At 37.4% G+C, this 17,952-nt stretch overlaps 4 protein-coding genes across 4 annotated transcripts; 2 read left to right on the forward strand and 2 right to left on the reverse strand.

Annotated features, from left to right (window-relative positions):
• Positions 1-362: 362 nt before the first annotated feature.
• Positions 363-2,396, reverse strand: LOC114522693 (protein mono-ADP-ribosyltransferase PARP16-like). Its single transcript, XM_028543435.1, has 5 exons — positions 2,131-2,396; positions 1,715-1,855; positions 1,194-1,397; positions 720-1,021; positions 363-644 (listed from the first exon to the last, which is right to left on the reverse strand). Exons 1-5 carry the CDS (start codon positions 2,311-2,313, stop codon positions 506-508), a joined length of 969 nt encoding a protein of 322 aa, XP_028399236.1. The 5' UTR covers positions 2,314-2,396; the 3' UTR covers positions 363-505.
• A 203-nt stretch (positions 2,397-2,599) lies between these two features.
• LOC114522696 (cyclin-dependent kinases regulatory subunit 2-like) lies at positions 2,600-3,671 on the forward strand. Its single transcript, XM_028543438.1, has 3 exons — positions 2,600-2,732; positions 2,898-3,025; positions 3,132-3,671. Exons 1-3 carry the CDS (start codon positions 2,674-2,676, stop codon positions 3,194-3,196), a joined length of 252 nt encoding a protein of 83 aa, XP_028399239.1. The 5' UTR covers positions 2,600-2,673; the 3' UTR covers positions 3,197-3,671.
• Positions 3,672-3,677: 6 nt separating this feature from the next.
• On the reverse strand, positions 3,678-6,004 carry LOC114522690 (GPI mannosyltransferase 3-like). The gene is made up of 6 exons (XM_028543431.1): positions 5,114-6,004; positions 4,907-5,035; positions 4,443-4,781; positions 4,019-4,196; positions 3,904-3,942; positions 3,678-3,833 (listed from the first exon to the last, which is right to left on the reverse strand). Exons 1-6 carry the CDS (start codon positions 6,001-6,003, stop codon positions 3,747-3,749), a joined length of 1,662 nt encoding a protein of 553 aa, XP_028399232.1. The 5' UTR covers position 6,004; the 3' UTR covers positions 3,678-3,746.
• Positions 6,005-10,269: 4,265 nt separating this feature from the next.
• LOC114522695 lies at positions 10,270-11,396 on the forward strand. Its single transcript, XM_028543437.1, has one exon. The coding sequence runs from the start codon at positions 10,424-10,426 to the stop codon at positions 11,159-11,161; it is 738 nt and encodes a 245-aa protein (XP_028399238.1). The 5' UTR covers positions 10,270-10,423; the 3' UTR covers positions 11,162-11,396.
• Positions 11,397-17,952: the final 6,556 nt, after the last annotated feature.

The raw sequence follows: 17,952 nt of genomic DNA on the forward strand, positions 1-17,952 counted from the left end.
GTTTTGAAGTCGGGGCCGTCTTTGCAGGAGCCGTCTTTGTAGTGTGTTTCAAAGAACCTACACTGTGTTTCGTTGTGGCGTTTGTTGGCTTTGACGTCGTTGTAGACACAAAACAACACGAAATCGCGACAAGAATCGCGCACAAAGCTACTGCTTGTAGCTTCATCTTGCCGCCTCGCTTCTTGTTTTAAAGAGCACACTTGAAAATACCGAGAAACCAGCAGGAAAATAAGATAAATTCGCCGAAAATGTCTTGTGACTTGTTGTTGTGGCGGATAAATATTGCGTCATTAAATTAATTAAAATTAAAAACATCTGCCAGAAACCCGAAGTAACCCCGAAGTAATACTCGGAAAGAGTCGGAATTACCAGCTGATCTCAAAGAGGAACTGGATGATTGACAATTCTCAGAAATTTCAAATTTTGATATATGTTATGATTTCTGTATCATTTTTACATTTTATTCAAAAATTAAGCGATCAGTATTAAAAATATATATTATATACTACGTCCGCCAGAGCCTCTTGTAGAACTGTTGAAAGCCATTAGTTCGTGATATGCCCAGAAGAAGTAGACAGAAGACGTAGATGATCACCAAGGAAGCAAGAGGATGTCGGAATACCCAGAGAGATTGGTAGAAATACCTGTAGATTGGCAATAATTCAACTTTAGTATAACTATAAAAACTATTTAAAAAAACAATAAACAACAATACTCACTTTCTATAGCCACTAGAAGTATAGACCAAAATATACTTGACTCTTACAAACTGATTATTTGTGACAACAAAATACTTCTCAGGCACATCCCCTCCTTCGCTGTTCTGGGCACGGGACCTGGATTGCCTGCCTGGTCCTTGCACTGATCTCTTCACATCTGGATGGTCAATGATTTCGCAGACAGCTATACAACTCAAATTATTTCCAAGTCTACTATGCTTCCAGCCTTCCCCAAATTTGCTGTATAGAATGCTAACATTTAGATCACTGGACAGATAGGTCCCTTCGCCAAAGAGAGAGGTCTATGCAAAATAAAGTTTTGAACGTCAATAAAGGTATCAAGAATGAACTTGATTAATAAAAGATGCATAATACTTTAAAAATCACAACAATAACAGCTCTCATTTGCACCCAACTCAGAAAAAGATTAATGCCAGGAGGTATAAAAAATTCCTCATTTAAACAGCACATTACCTTGTTTAAATGGGCATGTAGTCCATTATGTAAAATTGAATAAAAGTTTTCAACCCGACTGCCATGGTAACCATACAATATGTCCATTTCTTGACGAAGTTCATCAAATTTAGCATTCGATGCATCATCATATTTTATTTCAAAAATATGTGAGGGTGTGTGGTAATTTTTTGAATTCTCAGTCTTCTTTGTTATTTCATTAAACTAAGACAAGAAGTCTATTAGGAATTTGATAGGGCAGAATATTCATTTCAATATTTACCAACCAGCACGTTAGTCCCTGGAAATGTTAAGCCTTGTTTCCATATGATGCTAACCTGTTGCCAACTTATTGTTTGTAATCATCCAAGGAGAAAATTTTCAGAAAAACAAAGGATTTCACTCATGAATAATCACCGACAATATATAATACTTTGCCGACTTTGGCGTCATATGGAAACCAGGCTTTACACCTTTCATAACCATTCATTTAAGTAAATATAAAAAAATTATGCTACTTCATGTCAAAGACAGGTATATACCTTACTTGCTGTTGGTGATTGTACAATCTTCTTATTTTTTAACTCTGTTATCCAATCAATCAAATTCCACACATCATTGGAAATTTGCTGTTTGCTTTTCCTTAATTTGCTAACTCTTGGTATCCTATTGGCCACATCTTTCTATATTTAGAAATATATTTAGTGTATACTCAATGATTTTAAATAATATCATGTGTCAAGTTGGTGAATTTAACAGCAACTTTGTCAAATGTCATGACATGGAACTTTTGATTTTCTCAGGGTATTGAGGCCAATGGTATTATTGCCTTTTGTGAGTTGAATATTGGTATATCACTCAGGGGGTTTAACTCTTTTAGCCAGAGTAATCTTCTAGCTAAAAAATGCAAACCCTACTCAATAGCTTCTATGAGGAACTACCATGATTTGTATCTTACCAGGGAATCAGTGTTTTTCTCGCCATTCTCGTGTAGATAACTTGAAGGGAATGGACGCAGTAGGCTGTCGTGGCGATAATTCTGCAACGCTGACATAAACAAACTGATCTGAAAATCCGCCGAACATGGGTCATTTTTAACTTTTGACAAAACCTTATCGATAAGACCTTCTTCTGCTTCCATTCTGTGTCATATTTTCACTTCATGACGGCCTAAAAATTGCCATGATTTGAACTTATTTCATTTTTCATTTGAATTGGCCATTTTTTTCCAATTTACCACCCCCGGAAAATATGTTCCAGAATTCCCCCACCCTGGTCACCATTTACACGAAAGCGAGGCATCATTGCTAAAATTACTGACCAATCAGAAGAACGAAGCAGTATGAACCAGCCAATCAGGGCACGAGAGCCATATTCAAAAGGGAGTAATCGCTAAAATTTTTGAAATTTTAATTCATTTTAGAGCATCGAAATTTCACCCACTGCGAATAGAGACTTATTCAGTTGAGAAGAAGGAAAAAACATTAATATTTACGTCAGAATGTCGGCTGCAGATATCTATTACTCAAAGAAATACCAAGACGACTTTTACGAATACAGGTTCGCGATATGTTGTGTGCGTTGTACGAGGTTTTTTGGCCATAAAATTTACCCGCTTCGAGACCATGTTGGATGTTAATTACATATAAAACTAAGCACGTGTATGAGTAAAAATGTAGATAGGATAGTTCTTTTAACGTATGAAATGTGTATTCTTTTTTGTAGACATGTTATTCTGCCTAAAGAACTCGCAAAACGGGTGCCACCAAAGACTCTTATGTCGGAAGAGCAATGGCGATCTATTGGAGTTCAACAGTCACTTGGTTGGGAACACTATATGATTCACAACCCAGGTACCATATTTAACTCCTTTGATATAGTTTCTAGTCTTTTGGTAGTGAATATGTCCTTATCAAGCTTTCACAACATAAATATTCAGGATGAAATTTTGATTTGTAGAGAAACACGTTTTGTGCTTCAGAAGACCACTGCCTGGCGTTGAAGGTGGATCGATTCCTTACTGATTGCTGTTTTGAATTTGAATTATATCCTGATTGGGAGCCTTCTTTGACTCACGGATTTCAAGAGAATTGTAAATTTTTGTACAGAGATTGAATTTATGACAGAGCTTCACTTCCACTGTAAGACAAAAATAAAAGAAAGCATGTGACAATTTTTCAACTAAGTCAAAATGACCATTCATTTAGAATTCACACAACCCCAGCACTGGCACCAACTGTTAGCAAAACCATGTCTTTGGTTTAACTTCACTTCTCCTAAAGTTTCAAAATTGTTTTTGTGTATTCTGCATGATATCTTCAAAGAAAAATGAAGTGATGGGTGATCTTGTCTCTGTGTGAATCTTAAATGAAATGCATTGTACTGTTACTCTCAATATCACTAAAAGGTTCCCCAGCTTCTGCTTGTATCTTTTACTTGATTGTAATAAGAGTGGGAAATGTGGATTTTCTACCAACATATTATTTATTTAGGAATGATTTTGTATATTTTGTGGCTTGTGTAGTTTTGATATATTTAGTTTTTTGAATTAAAGATTTAAAAGCAGTCCTGGTGTTACTTGTTGTGGTCCATCTTGCAAAATAAACACACTGTTCGTCCCAACCTCCCTGAGGGGAAATGGCTGTAGAAGTATCTCCCACACTAAAACATAATAAATACAACTTGATCATTGGAATACTAAAAAAATAACTCAAATTTTAAGCATAAGTACCTCAGAGTAAGAATTTTCTTTCAGGAAGAGTTCAATGTCCTAAATAAAAAAGTTGATTTTATTAATATTTTGCCCCCAAAAAGCTGAAAATCTATTGTTTTTTTAAAAAGCTTACTTTAAATAAAACATCAAAGAAAACAAGGTGGGATGGCAGCAACTCTTTTCTGTTTTTGAAAGTAACATCAAGCCAGCTTTGTGGATTGTTATAAAATAAATCTGCTTCATCAATATATCCTGGTTGCTGATTGGGACTACAGTCAAGAAATCTCATGTCCACTTTTGAATGCATATAGCTGAATAAAGAGAACAATAGCAAGTTATCAAAACAATATCAATATATGTCTGCAAAAAAAATGATTAACGTAAATGATATAGGGAATCAGGAATAGCTTATGTTAATATTGTGATGGTGCTATCCTGACTGGCAAAGCTGAAAAATCGGCTTGACCGCAGAGGAATGCACACCCATGCAAGGTTTTAATAACTTGGTTTTTGGTTTAGTTCAATGCCATATAAACATTATAACATACGGTCCATACCTATAATAGGGTGTTGAGTGGCAAGGCATTAGAAACCATACAGCATCATTTGTTTTGGTTTCGACTTTCTCATTTAAAGCTCTCATCACATCAAGTGTGCCACGCTGATGCACAAGACCGATGTAGAGTGCAACAGGAATATTTGTCACAATCAAAAAGATTGCCAGAAGTTTTCCTTTGAAACTAATGTGAGTAATATCTCTGATTGAGTTGTCATCATGTTTTTTAACATTCACAGATGAATCTGTAGTTGCAATATAATGCAAACCCCTGCCAGAGATGAGCATTGCCATAGGAACCACAGGCAAGATGAATCGGAACTCCTTATGACCAAGGAAGCTATAACGTAAGGAGTAAGACAAAAATTTTGAGTACAATATATCCCTTCTCCTTCCCATATATCCAGTGAATCACCTCAAAAATGGATAAGAAATCTCAGAATGAAACCCATTGTCAACACAAACCTGAATACAGTAACGTCGATCACAATAAGTAGAAGCCACTTCTGCAAACATTTTCCAGAGGAATAAAGCCCAATAGCCAATGGCGCAAGATGACTTCCCAACACTGCAGGTACTCCCTGTGTGAAATACCTGACAAATCATTCAGAAGACATCCTATTGACTTGAAAGATTTTGCCGAAAATGCTCAAAAATATCAGGGAAACTCACCAATGCCATGGATGTGTTCCATATAACTCGCCAATATTTTGCATTATATTGAAGTACAAAAAGTTATATTGCACTAATACAAACTTGCGATAAAAGTAACTGTCAGTTAGGATGGAGAATATTAAAGAGAACAATCCAGTTGGAAGTACAAAGATCAGGAGAAAATGGACTGGCGACACTTTCCATAATCTGGCAACACCAAGTGGGACCCAGATTACCATCGCAGTCGGCCGGACCAAGCATGAAAGAGAGGCCAAAACTAATGCTTTGTATATGGCCGAATTCTGCAGGTTTATCTCTGATGTAGAACCAGGTCTGATCTTTTCTGAGAATTCCCAGTAATATAAGCCAATAGAGATTAGTGCTGTCTCCATGGAGTTTGTGAGCGTACGTGTGATGCAGTAAAACATGAACCATGAGGTCACCTGACAGAATAGTACCCACCAAGCAGCACTATTACCATATAATAACCTAGCTAGTTTATAAATATGATACTCCCCAACAGCACCAAATATGGCTTGTATAACTCGTGGCGAATATATCACTAATGTTGGGTAATCCAGCCTGAAAATTTCTAGAACTTTAAACGGAACGGCAAAGAGTAGAGGATAAGTGAACCCTCGAATTCCTTCGCGCCATTCCCAAGTCAAATGACCATAGCCGAACGCGATATTGTGAGCCACTTCAGGTGCTTGCCAAAACTCATCAGGGACAAACCAAGTTTGAACAAGGAACACGTTGCAAACACGGAAAACTATCAAACCAAAAAGTAACTTTGAGTCCTTTAAGCTGGTGTCCAGTTTTGTAGTTTCTAAATTATTTACTGAGGTCCCTTTTTTGGAGATGTGTTCCTCAGTTTCACGTCGTTTTCGCAAAAATTCGTCCGCCATATTTGAAAATTCATACATTAAGGTTACATAAAGTTTTCCATACATACACTAGAAATTTCGCAGGCTCAGGGTCATAATTTTGTTACCTTTCTAGCGATTTAGATTTCATACGGTTAGCCAATTGCAAATCTTGCACGTTAGCCAATAAGAACTTAGTACCGCAAGACCTCGTTTTAGCACATTTTATACCTTTTCCACAAAGAAATTCCAGTAGTTTTCGTCAACACATGTTTGTTAGTTGTTTACACCGCCAATTACAGTGTGGGCGTCCTGAAAATGCAAGTTTTGCTGAAGATTTCAAACTGAATTAATCGTGCTTTAAGACCCCGATTACACTATACCGGATTGCATCGTCGTGCCGCAATTTTCATACCGGATTCAGACATTCAGCTCCTGTTCAGTGTTTGACTACGCCATACTAATCCGGTACGTGCCGGGTGTAGTGTGAACAACATAATCCGGTATATAATCGAATTTCGTGCGAATTAAATTTGTATGCTGCGTCTATAACATTCGTACAAATAATGTCTGCTTTAGTTTGTTTAACTTCAACTGTTACTATTTTTCTACACGGCGGCTGAGCTCTATACTCAGAAAAACCAGAAGACTGTTGTAGAGTTGTAGCGGTATAGAAAAATCAGAAATGTAGCCGACTGTTGTAGACTGTAGATTATAGAGTTTGCAATCCCGTATTTTCTTCCCGTTGGCGTTCCGTTTCCATAACAACTGGGGCGTGGAAAACAGCAAATCATGGGAGCAAAGCAGTGCGATTCGCGTAGTATGAACGCGCCTCAAATTTGGTGCCGCATTAATAAACAATCCGTAACGAAAGCCATCCGGCATAGTGTAAACAGGGTCTTAGTTTCTGAAATAACTAGAGAGAAAACGCTCCTGGCAAAACAACACTGATTACGGAAAATAAAGGTCTCGCACACCCACACTACCGGTTTTTATAACATCGGAAGTTAAATGTCGCCTTATCTCAAGTCTTGACAAACCCAACCAACTTCCTAACCACATTTGGTCATTTACCAAAAACTCAAATACAGCGGCTGATTGGCGATGGTAAATGGTTACCGTTTTGTTCGCATCACCTTACATGAAGATCAGCTGTATCACACTATCACTCCGGAAAAGCATATACGAGATATAAACAATAAACATTGTGAACATTTTTGAGCGTGAAAAAGTATACTGATTTCATGATGTTATTGAATAAAACGTTTCTCATCGCTTTTGAGTGGTAATCTTTAGTGGGGAACTTAACCGATGAAGAACACTTATAAAGAATAAAGATCATCTTAAATTTGTCAATTGACGTAGCGAAATTATGACTAGAGCTTTTACACCAGAAATAGCAGTGCATTTGAGTCCTTTCGATGTTGAAAAGTAATGTACCTAAACCACTCTTTAACTCTTTTTAAAGTTTAAGGATGTTTTCCATTAAGATTGATACAGTCAAACTACATGACGATTGCTATAAGCTTTGATTAAACTAAAGGTCGTGGGAATATTGTTTTTAAAGCACACTTTCCGACGAATTATCCTTTTATGGATGTGGATTTTTGATAAACGAAAACCGCGCTGAATCAGCAGTGTGTGGGCTTTGGATTGTTATGAGTTTTATCCGCCTATGAAATTTTCAAGCTCTTTGACTGAATTTCAATACAATATGTGCATAGAGAATTAGTTCACAGGCAATTATTTCAGTAGGCCTGCTGTTTGGACCAGTCTCAGTAGTTCCTGGTGTATCCTATATAACCATATTTAGATGAAACACTGGCGGGAAAACCCGACCATGGAGTCTCACGAGTCACGTAACGGTTTTATGATTTGTATAGATGCTAATATGATGTGTACACGCAATGTTGTCGTAGCGATGACAACGTCTGAGGGAAGTTCACCAATAAAATAGGTTTTCAGTTTTTTGTTTTATTACCGCTCTACGTACCAATCAATTATGTATCATTTAATGAAATTAGTTGAGAAACTGTCGGGTGTCGATTTAATTACAAAAGGTGTGTACCATGGTTATTCCTTAAAAAAAACTCACCAAGAATCAAAACTCCACTGATTCTTAGACGCATTTGTGTCAGTGATGACAAGATTTTCATCTTTAAGCTTACATCATGATATGGCTAATTCAAATTTGCATTCTCCATAACACGATTCAAATACGGTTTTTTACATTTTGTAATATAGGTCGCTGTTTCATTATCTGAGCTGAAAAAAGCCTATATCGTTGGTTTTCAAGTCTTCTCGACATTGTTAATGACAAGTCCTATATACTAAAATTCCTAGAGATACCGTTGAAAATCACGCGTATTTCGGTATTTACATGCACGTTATATTCAATTTGAGGTCACGGGGATTTTTGTAAGGGTGTCTAAACACCGTAGTCGTTCATTAAGAGGGGAACGAGGTTCCTCGCTGCGTCCGCCCGCTAGGGAAAAAGTGAGTTAAAGTGGGCAAAGCCACGCCGAAGTTCAGTCTCACGCGGATAAAAAAACACCGGACGGCATTTGGACAAACGAAGTGGGTTCGCGTTGCTATGGTCATGCAACTAAACCCTGTAACTTTAGCATTGATATTCAAATTAACTAACACGCCTCGTGCGACGTAGGACGCAGATTGTTAACTTGTTATTAAAAATATGCCAAGATTTTAAAATATGGACCACGAAACGGTTTGGCATGAGAAACATAGTCAAATATCAACTTTTGTAATACATTTTTAACCTAACTTCATCCTCAAGCATGGGTCTCGCTTGTTTTATAAGTTCAGTTACACCAGGGTTGCACTACTAGTTAAAAGGTGGATTCGAGCCCGTTTATAAATTATAAGTGTCACAACTTTGACACAGTGTTGTTGCTTTTCAATACGTGTGAATTCGAAAAATGATAGCAACTTCTGAACTTCAGCAAACAACTTTAATATCCACGATAAACAATTCGCCCATAACCGGATAAAAATTCTATAACAATTTGACATAATTCGACTATATAACAAAACTATTCAACTTATGGGTGAAACGCGTTTGTTTATATATTCATATGCATTCCTCTAAAATTATCGTGCCATAAATGCCCACGATACTGATTTCGAGATTACAACATATAATTCTTCACGAAAAATGTCTTGAAAATATTTCATCATCAAACACTCACTGATATGTTAAAAAAAGCCTAATCTCAAAAACCTGTAAGGATACGTGAGAGAAATTGAAAACAAATATTGTATGGTCGGTTTAAAATCATGTGTTTCACAGTATAGTCCTTGAAAATTGCTATATGTAGAATAAGCATCGAATATACGACCCCTTTAAGTTGTTTCTAGAACACGCTTTCGTTTACCGACCGATGATGGTCTTTGAAAATCGTATTCTTTGGGTTGACATCATTCAAAACATCGCCTGATTGAAAATTCACATGTTCGAAAAACCCAGAATGTCAAACCATTTAAGGCCTCGATCCAGAAGATAAAATCCACGAGACCAGAGTCGACACTTATAAAACTACGTTGTTAAAAGAGGGGCAATATTTATTGCTTTATATATAGAAGATCTTGATACAAATTTCCTATTTCCGATATCTTTTCTTCCGACCATTTGTGGTACAAGAAGCGATTAGATCTAAGCCGCCAACGTGGCACATTGGAAGCAGGGTTTTCACAAAGCACTTCACCCGTTTTCCGCACAAACGCCTACGTTTCAAGTGGATTATCACAAAGACAGAAACGGAGTAAAGGATGGACTTCCCTACCGGAATTTATCCCTCGTAACAGTAGACTGGAATCATTAGGAAAAACAGCTTTGAACAGACTGGTAAAGTGTTGTATCATCATAAACTTTGTGTTTACTTTTATCGACGTTTAATTTGAAACTGATGAATATTCTTGTGAGTTTGACTAACGACGATACAAATCTTATCTCTGTAATGATCCTATATATATAGAAAAAGGACTGATATTACATGAAATTTGATTGGCAGCCGCACACGGCCGCAAAGGACCGAGCCAATCACATTACAGCTACTTGCGTCAAGAACATAATTGATTACTTTCGGCAATCCGTTATCCGGATCGAAGCGATAAATTCGGTACATTGTCCGTATCATTACCAAAACAAGACATTGCCCTCGGAATATACCAGAGGGAATACACCAGAGTTCTGAGTTACAGATTTCCGGTCGGGCTCAGCCAATGAGGAGCTCTCACACGAAAAGGGGAATATTATGAATGACCTATTGGTATTGAAATAATAGCCAGCGTTATAACAAAATCGTCACACGAAATCTGAGTTCAGACGAGAACAGGTCGACGAAACATAAGGACGGACATTGTGACGAGTGTGGTTCGTATTTAAAAGGAAAACGGATAATATTGAACGTATTTAGTTCGACTAACGTGTGCGTACATCGAGATGACTTCGTTATTTAAGCGAACGCGACGATATAGAATTCGAAGTACATCTTCAAAACACGGCAGCGTCGAAAGCGTCGGCCGAAGTAGCAGTAATTCGGATGATGGGAGACTACCGGGAATGGACGAGTCCTCTAGCGAAGAAGACCCGAGGATCAATAAATTTCTGTACAATCTTCGAGAGGCGTACACATGGAGGGAACGCTACGATTCTCAAAGCGAAGAACTTCAGGAGTCTGTGACAGAATTGCTTGAACATTCGATGCGCTTACAGACACAACTCGCGGTCGAAGGCCGATACGATCAGGCGGACAGGATCGCGAAGGACATAAACGAAATGCAACATTTTTGGGGGAAAGCTCTACTAGAACGGCTGAACTTGAGACAATTTAATCGAGAGGTTATGGAGATGTCGCCATTACGGCTAACGGCATCCCAATACTTCGTGCCAGAGGTTGCATTAAAAGACAATAAAAAGCTGAAGATTTTCTCGTTCACCGTTACAGAATCTTCGACAGGCAACATGGGATTCAAGTATTACTTGGTGTACAACAGACACGAATCGAACTGTTACATCTTAGAACTTATGACAAGTAAAGGGATTTACCCTGTTAGTCTTTACGGTGTAATCTGCCCAAGCTATTGGTCGGTACGAGAAGATGTACTATACGATATATCCCGCAGAACTGGTGGATATTTAGGGGGAAATCTAATTGCGAAGTTACCAACTAGAGTCTAGACTCTGCTAGCGAAACTATCGCGAGGTGATACTGTATAATGAATGTATATATTGTGTGTATATATGTAAATATTAAAGAAAAAGAACGCAAATATATTTATGTTTTACAAAGTCAGCTGGTTTCGTTTTTGCGATCGCAAACACATGTTTTTCGTGTAGACAAGTTTTATTAGGTTCAATAAAACAGCGCATTGGTCTGACCCGACCATGAAATGTAACAGACGTTATATTAACCGATGCCCTTAAGGCAAGATCATGCCAAAACGTGTCACCGTCGTCGATGCCTTTAATAATCAACTATATGCCATGTACAGTTTTGAGTTTTCATACTTTCGTTAATTGTATAGATAAATATTTTTCTATTTTGAAAAATGACTAATATTTTTCCGCTTTTAAATGGATGCAATTATACGAGATTAAACGTTATTACCTTTGTCGTTAACGTGGAATTATTAAAACGGGGGTTTCATCAACTGGTTAAATATTCTACATTTCCCATGTTAATTTGAAGACATCTGACTTGAAATGTACAGCCGGTTGTTCTTTCTAATCTCATTAACAGTTAGGATGCATCTTATCTTCAAAGACTTCAAAGCTTCATAGGACTATATAGAACATCCTTAAAAAGCATTTCATAGCATTTTTAAAAGGTCGCGCACACAAATGTTTTAATATAGACATGATCGACGAAATATACATATCGTCAAGAACGTAAACACAATATTGCGTTGATCCTATGTTACACCCAACACAGACACAAGGAAGTACATTCAACGATAGGCATTTTTTAGAAGTGGATTAAACGCTTGTCTTATGATAGCGCGCTATTTGAGGTATGTACAAATCCCCGTGCTTAAACGAACGCGGTGCGTTTTTGAACGAGTTCTTATACTCACAGATTAAGCACTTTCTCAGCATATTTTGCAAAGACCTCCAGTATCTCAAAGACGCATTAAAACGCGAGTGTATAAATGGGCTTCTAGAACGCTCGATATTGCGCATGGATTACAATTATCACGCTATGCGCTTTGAAAAACAACCTATCGAAACTCGCTGATCGAGATCAGATGCATGCCGAGACTATGATAACTTTTAACGCCGTGATATTTCAAAAGACCTGCTAGGATCGATTCTTCTACTGACGCATGTGATTTCACACGACAGAGCAAAGATTGCACAATTCGATTGGGTGAGAGCCAATGGCTATGCTTTTACCAGCAAGTCTAGTAAATCGCTTACCTCAAGGGAAGATACACCGTTCCCAAATTAGACACGTAATGATTTATTGGTCTATAACACACATGACACGAGAACGTTTTGTAAACGCAAACACGCATTATTAAATACAAACATTATTCGCAGCAAAAATTCCCATTAGGAATTACCGTTTGTTTGGAATTTGAATTTCGCTCATGCTGTTATAGTTTATGCAACCCTGCCGTCAGAACATGTGTTGTCTAACAACAAACTAGGCGTAACAGTCGCGCGAATATAATGCCTGAACTGGGCATGAAAGATGGCAAGCCCGCAAACTGAGGCATTCATGCCCATCGCTCGAGGAAAGACTTTGTAAAAGCACAAACATATTTGAAGTTTTTTTTTATCGAATTCCGAACACACACTGTGTTTATCGACGGAGCCCGGGGTTTCGTAATTGGTTCAGCAATTAGGAGCTTTCTCGTGCGTGAAAATCTAGCTAATTGCGGAAATAAAACAATAATGGATGCTGGCGATATACGTAACGTCTGAATACGAATCTTTTCGCCATGAACTGCAGTCTTTTTTAAGTGTATGTAGCGGGTTATTTAATACCACATTTGCGTCGGAAACACTTTTGTGATAATCTGAATTAGAAGCAAAGTCCCAACGAGTTTGATAGTATTTTTTGAGATGATTGGAATTGTGGAAAGGAACCTTACCAGAGTTGCAAAAAGAGTTTAACCTTCCTCTGGTAGGATTTCAAGTTTTGAAAACCTTCCTCAAAATGACGTTACGTTACCGAGTCACGTGGCAACCAGCATAAAGAAATATTTAGATGTTTTTTAGCACATTCATGTGATCAATTAGAGAGCTACAACTTTGAACCTTCCTCACAAACCTCATTCAAAGCAAACCTTCCTCCGGAAGCATGGTACCCGCAGCTTTTTTGCAACTCTGCCTTACAACGCAGATATAAGAAAATGGGAGCGTTCAGGCAGCTGAAGTGCAAAACAACATAAGTCATAACACGTCTAAGAGATTGTCGCGCCTTTTTGAAAGGGTCGTGGAATTTTTTAAATCATTTTTATACCCTAAAAAATGTTGGCTTTAGTCGCTAAATTAAAATCGATATTACGAGCTCGATTGCATGCACTTCTATAAAACACGGATATTATAGCTCGACAGTCATTTTCTGCACGGGCTGTACGCATGTGTTTGATATCGCCAAACAATACCGATGGATTGGATCCATAACACACAGCACCTGAGTATACAGGTCGCGTGCAACTTGCCATAAACATGTCGGCGGTATTGAACCCAATGTAAGTATACAAGGTTAATCCAAGATTTAGCACGATTTTTACCAGTAATCTGGACAAATATACCTATAAATTACCCTTCCTGTTTTGTAAAAAATGACCTCGGAAAACTGCAAGAGGTACGCTTATCCTTCATGCAGCTCCAGAACTTCGACGTGCTCTCGTGTCCCGATCAACGCACTTCCGCGTTCTCCATCTCCGCAGCTGTGTCCCTTTCCCACCACCAAAAAGGCAAAAAATTTTCGTACTTATAAGACAGTCGCTATATTGCGCAGGCAGGACACATGCACAATAGAAACCACCCACAATTGTTGCCCCACGTTTAAAAAGTGCATGATTTCCTAATATACTGGTAATGCGCGAATGGTATAGCAACGAATGAGTCGACAAGAGATATATTTGGACATTCTGAAGTGGTGCTAATTAATATCTGCCCTTGCAGGTTTAGTTTATGTATGGCTCGCAAGACGATGACCTATAGGTGAAGAAAAAGTATTGTGTTTCGGGTCAAAATCTTCCCAACTTTTTTTTATCATTTAACACCCATGTGCGTGGATATTATTAGCACGCGAATGACGACGAATGACGAAAACCAGCAATAATAACGTGCTTCTTGAGAGACACTCGGTGTATATTTATACCAGTCGCTTGCGTTGAAATATCGGTTTAAATTTTTAAATTAAGGTGGTTCGACTATAAAAATTGCACGGAGCTTGTTTTCATTGCAAAGAAACTGTGTGGTTTGTCCTAAACTCCTCATTTTCCCGACAAACTCGGTAATGTTTGCAGTTGGCTTACGCCATCTGACGAAACTTGTAGTTGTTTTTCGCTTCAGGCTACGAAACTGATAACAAAAAATCGTACTCAAAATCTCGGCCACTAAAACTCTTCAATGATGGCGTAAGCAAACAACACGAGAATGACGAATCTTGTACTTGCTAAAGCACTCTATATTACCACTGATATGTCATACAATTTCCATACTTTAGATCTTGACCAGGCATGCATGCATATACTTTGACCAGCTTTTACATTAAGCAGTCATCTTTTGGTTGCTCAGCTGATATCAATTCTCCTTGAACTATATTTCGCAATATAGTCCTATAATTGTCGTCTAGAGGACGTCACGGAGCAACCGTATCAAATTCCTATAGTAGTTTGTTGCCATTTATGGCAAATTCCAGAACGAATGCAGGACGCATATGGAAGATGTACCAGGTGGGGTTGTTACGCAAATTGAATCAATTCTCGAGACTGAATGTCGCAGAAGGAACAAGCATAGTGCCGTTAGTGTTGTTTACATGCATATGTGGATCAGCCAAATCTGTTGATTCATGTAGGACGTATTTGCCATTCATATTGATTTGTTAAATAAAATTATACAAATAATAAAAGTTGAAATCGCAAATTCATCGTAATATACCTTATTAAGACATATTCCCTGCAGCCTAATTACTGATTTAGGTAAATTCACAGACAGACACGTATATATAGTCATACAACTCTAGTCTCGGGAAGAGGATCGCGTTGCAAATTGACCAAAGTGAACTCTCGAAAAGCCTTAATATTTCACGCAAGCAGTTATAATATTTTTGGTGCAAGAACAAGAGACATATCTTCAATATACAGGCTTTTAACATCGTAAATATTGCGAGTCATATATTGACCGAACACAAAAATTAAAGGCTTAAAGCTATCATTACATTCTATCTGTGATTCTATTATACATCACTATATCACATATATATTTATTTTAACACATCAACTTTAAATGAATAGCTGTCGAGTTTGTCTAGTTGCATATACAATCGCTGTTTGTTGAAATATTTTCGCATTGAGTTGTTTGCGCAATTTGAAAAAAAACACTTCAAAGAAAGTTCTACCGCTTGTTTCCTGGGAGTTTTTGCACGAAGATGTAAACAATTTTAATTAGCAAACCAAGACAGTTATCTTAATATTTTGTCTTTCTTTTTAGGAAAAGGAAATTTAAACACGTAGAAAGGAGTTAAACGTTTGGCGGCCAACAATCATCCCACGTAGCTATTCAGTTTGTCCCGAAACACAATGGCTCAGCCAGTAGCTTTTAATACACACGACGGGACACATGGAAAAGACAGGAAAAACACAATACTATTAAGACAGCAGAAGCTGAAATTGAAATGAAAATAAAAATTGATATCACCGCTTTGATTGACGAGGAGACACCATGCAAGGTTCATCTCAAGGAATCACAAACACAATGGACAGGCAACACGTATCTCAGGGCATTCTCCATGAATGGGCATTTTGCGTATGCCATGCATGCAATAAAACCTCGATTCACACGAGCAATTTTCTTTCATTAAGACAATCAGCATTTCGTTCCTTTGCCTAAATGCTTTCGCCGTTACAAATTTCTCACGAATTTCCGCGCTTTCGCACGCGCAAAAATACTCGTGAAATCTGTGAAAGAAAGTTGCCGGAAAACACTTCAGAAAAATACGCAGTTAAACCTGGCTTTTGCATTTTAAAAACTCATGAAAAGTTAGCATTCAAGCGGTTTTTGTATTGCGAGGCTAATTGTACATTGTACAAGTTTCCATGGACAAAGAGTTCGACACAATAAATAATAAAAATATTGTTTGTTGTGACTTTGACGCGCATGCGAGCAATGTTTCAAGTATGCAGTGGAGTTTGAATAAAAAACAAACATCAAAAGGCCAAGAAAGTTCTCAGTCGATTCTGTTGAAATCCTTTCCGGCTTTGAGACTCGAAGTGGGTCAAAATTACAGATTGACGATAGAAGATTCGCTAAGATGTATTGACTACTAGTACTGCGCTAATATAAATCTATCTTGCAAAACCCACACAGATCGAACTGTATGAAGATAATTTCTATCGATCAAAATGCTTTAATTTATCTCTTTTTTCATAAAGGAAACTTTTCATGCATGTTGCAGAAAAACAGGAAATCATTTTCTCCAAAGTTCAAAAGATTTCCTTACTTAAAACCAGCACTAACAATACAACTACTCGAGAGACGATTATCAACAATAATTGGCGATTAAAAATATTGACACAAACTTGCGTACATGCAAATTGGGAAGGGATTAAAATATGAATTTCTATAGTGGGAAAAAGTCATAAACAAACCATATGATGTCAATTCAAATGATATAGTATCATTGTTTTCAACCAATCAATTCCCACCCAAAGTATTGTGTCGTTTTATTACTTTTGCTTGATAAATAAGATCCATTGTATTTCATGACAGTCTAAATTATTTTTCATCTATACATGCATGTTCTGAATTTAAATCCATTTTATTTCTCCTACATTTAAGGTCGAGTTGACTGCACTTGCTTTAGATTCAGCCTGGGAATAACTATTATTGCATGGCGCGATGGCATATAGAAATTTTTGTTTACCAAAAATTTTGCGTGCTTGATCGAAACGTTTTTTTTTGTGCTCCTCCTAATCCCTTCAAGCGAGAACTACTAATATCAATAAGCCTGGATAGAGCATTTCAGTTGTTCAGAAGAAAATTTTATGCTTTAAAGAGAGGGAAAGTTCTTGCATGAAGTGTAGCATAGTTGTGTGATGATTCATTAACGTTTACTAGATCGTAAAAATGCGTAATACTAATATACATCACGAAATATACATGTATTCTCAATTCAAAGGTTAACTTATGTTTCCGTGAAGGACGTGGTTCCTTGGAAAATAAACACGTCTCTTTCAACTTTGTGGTGTCTAAATCATTACAAAGTTAGATCAGGATATTTTCTACTTGTCGATATATGAATATATTTATATATTACTTTCGTATTTAAAATGCGATGACCCTGATGTTAAGCGTGGCCTTGTTTAATAAAAGGTATTACACAAACATCTTTGTGAGACACGGTCTATACTATTGAAATACCGCAGATCAAAACATTATATTGACTGGGCAATTAAAAATGTTGCTCCGGAACTTCAAAATAGACGTTTTGTCTTCTTGTGTTGTTGACGTGGTTGTTGTGCTTTGTCAGGATAATTTGAAAGCAAAATTAGTCAAAAAGTAAGCTCTATATATAACGAGTGATATAACTAGTTAGGAATATTGTTTACGTTGCGTCTTTTCTTCCCTGGCCGCTTACAACTTATATTTGCCTTTTGGCTTACTTTGCCATTATATTAGAGATGCGTATAGACGTGTTTATACGAGATTATCAGAGTGTAACCTGAATGGCAGGCAATTTCGCGCGTTGCTTGCTGACGCCATCATACAAAATTTGTCGGGCTTTCCAT

Source organism: Dendronephthya gigantea, unplaced genomic scaffold (genome assembly GCF_004324835.1).
Source record: "Dendronephthya gigantea isolate DGI-Jeju-01 unplaced genomic scaffold, DenGig_1.0 000023F, whole genome shotgun sequence".
Lineage (NCBI taxonomy): Eukaryota > Metazoa > Cnidaria > Anthozoa > Malacalcyonacea > Nephtheidae > Dendronephthya > Dendronephthya gigantea.

What these genes read in the sequence shown, in the direction of transcription:
- LOC114522696 (XM_028543438.1), top strand. Translation starts at nt 2,674, where the DNA reads ATGTCGGCTGCAGATATCTATTACTCAAAGAAATACCAAGACGACTTT. An exon ending in GACGACTTTTACGAATACAG is followed by an intron (nt 2,733 to 2,897) that starts GTTCGCGATATG and finishes TCTTTTTTGTAG; the next exon opens with ACATGTTATTCTGCCTAAAG. An exon ending in CTATATGATTCACAACCCAG is followed by an intron (nt 3,026 to 3,131) that starts GTACCATATTTA and finishes TTTGATTTGTAG; the next exon opens with AGAAACACGTTTTGTGCTTC.
- LOC114522693 (XM_028543435.1), bottom strand. Translation starts at nt 2,313, where the DNA reads ATGGAAGCAGAAGAAGGTCTTATCGATAAGGTTTTGTCAAAAGTTAAA. An exon ending in TACATGCCCATTTAAACAAG is followed by an intron (nt 1,022 to 1,193) that starts GTAATGTGCTGT and finishes TATTTTGCATAG; the next exon opens with ACCTCTCTCTTTGGCGAAGG. An exon ending in ACTTCTAGTGGCTATAGAAA is followed by an intron (nt 645 to 719) that starts GTGAGTATTGTT and finishes GCCAATCTACAG; the next exon opens with GTATTTCTACCAATCTCTCT.
- LOC114522695 (XM_028543437.1), top strand. Translation starts at nt 10,424, where the DNA reads ATGACTTCGTTATTTAAGCGAACGCGACGATATAGAATTCGAAGTACA.
- LOC114522690 (XM_028543431.1), bottom strand. Translation starts at nt 6,003, where the DNA reads ATGGCGGACGAATTTTTGCGAAAACGACGTGAAACTGAGGAACACATC. An exon ending in GGAACACATCCATGGCATTG is followed by an intron (nt 5,036 to 5,113) that starts GTGAGTTTCCCT and finishes ATGATTTGTCAG; the next exon opens with GTATTTCACACAGGGAGTAC. An exon ending in CACTCAACACCCTATTATAG is followed by an intron (nt 4,197 to 4,442) that starts GTATGGACCGTA and finishes CTCTTTATTCAG; the next exon opens with CTATATGCATTCAAAAGTGG.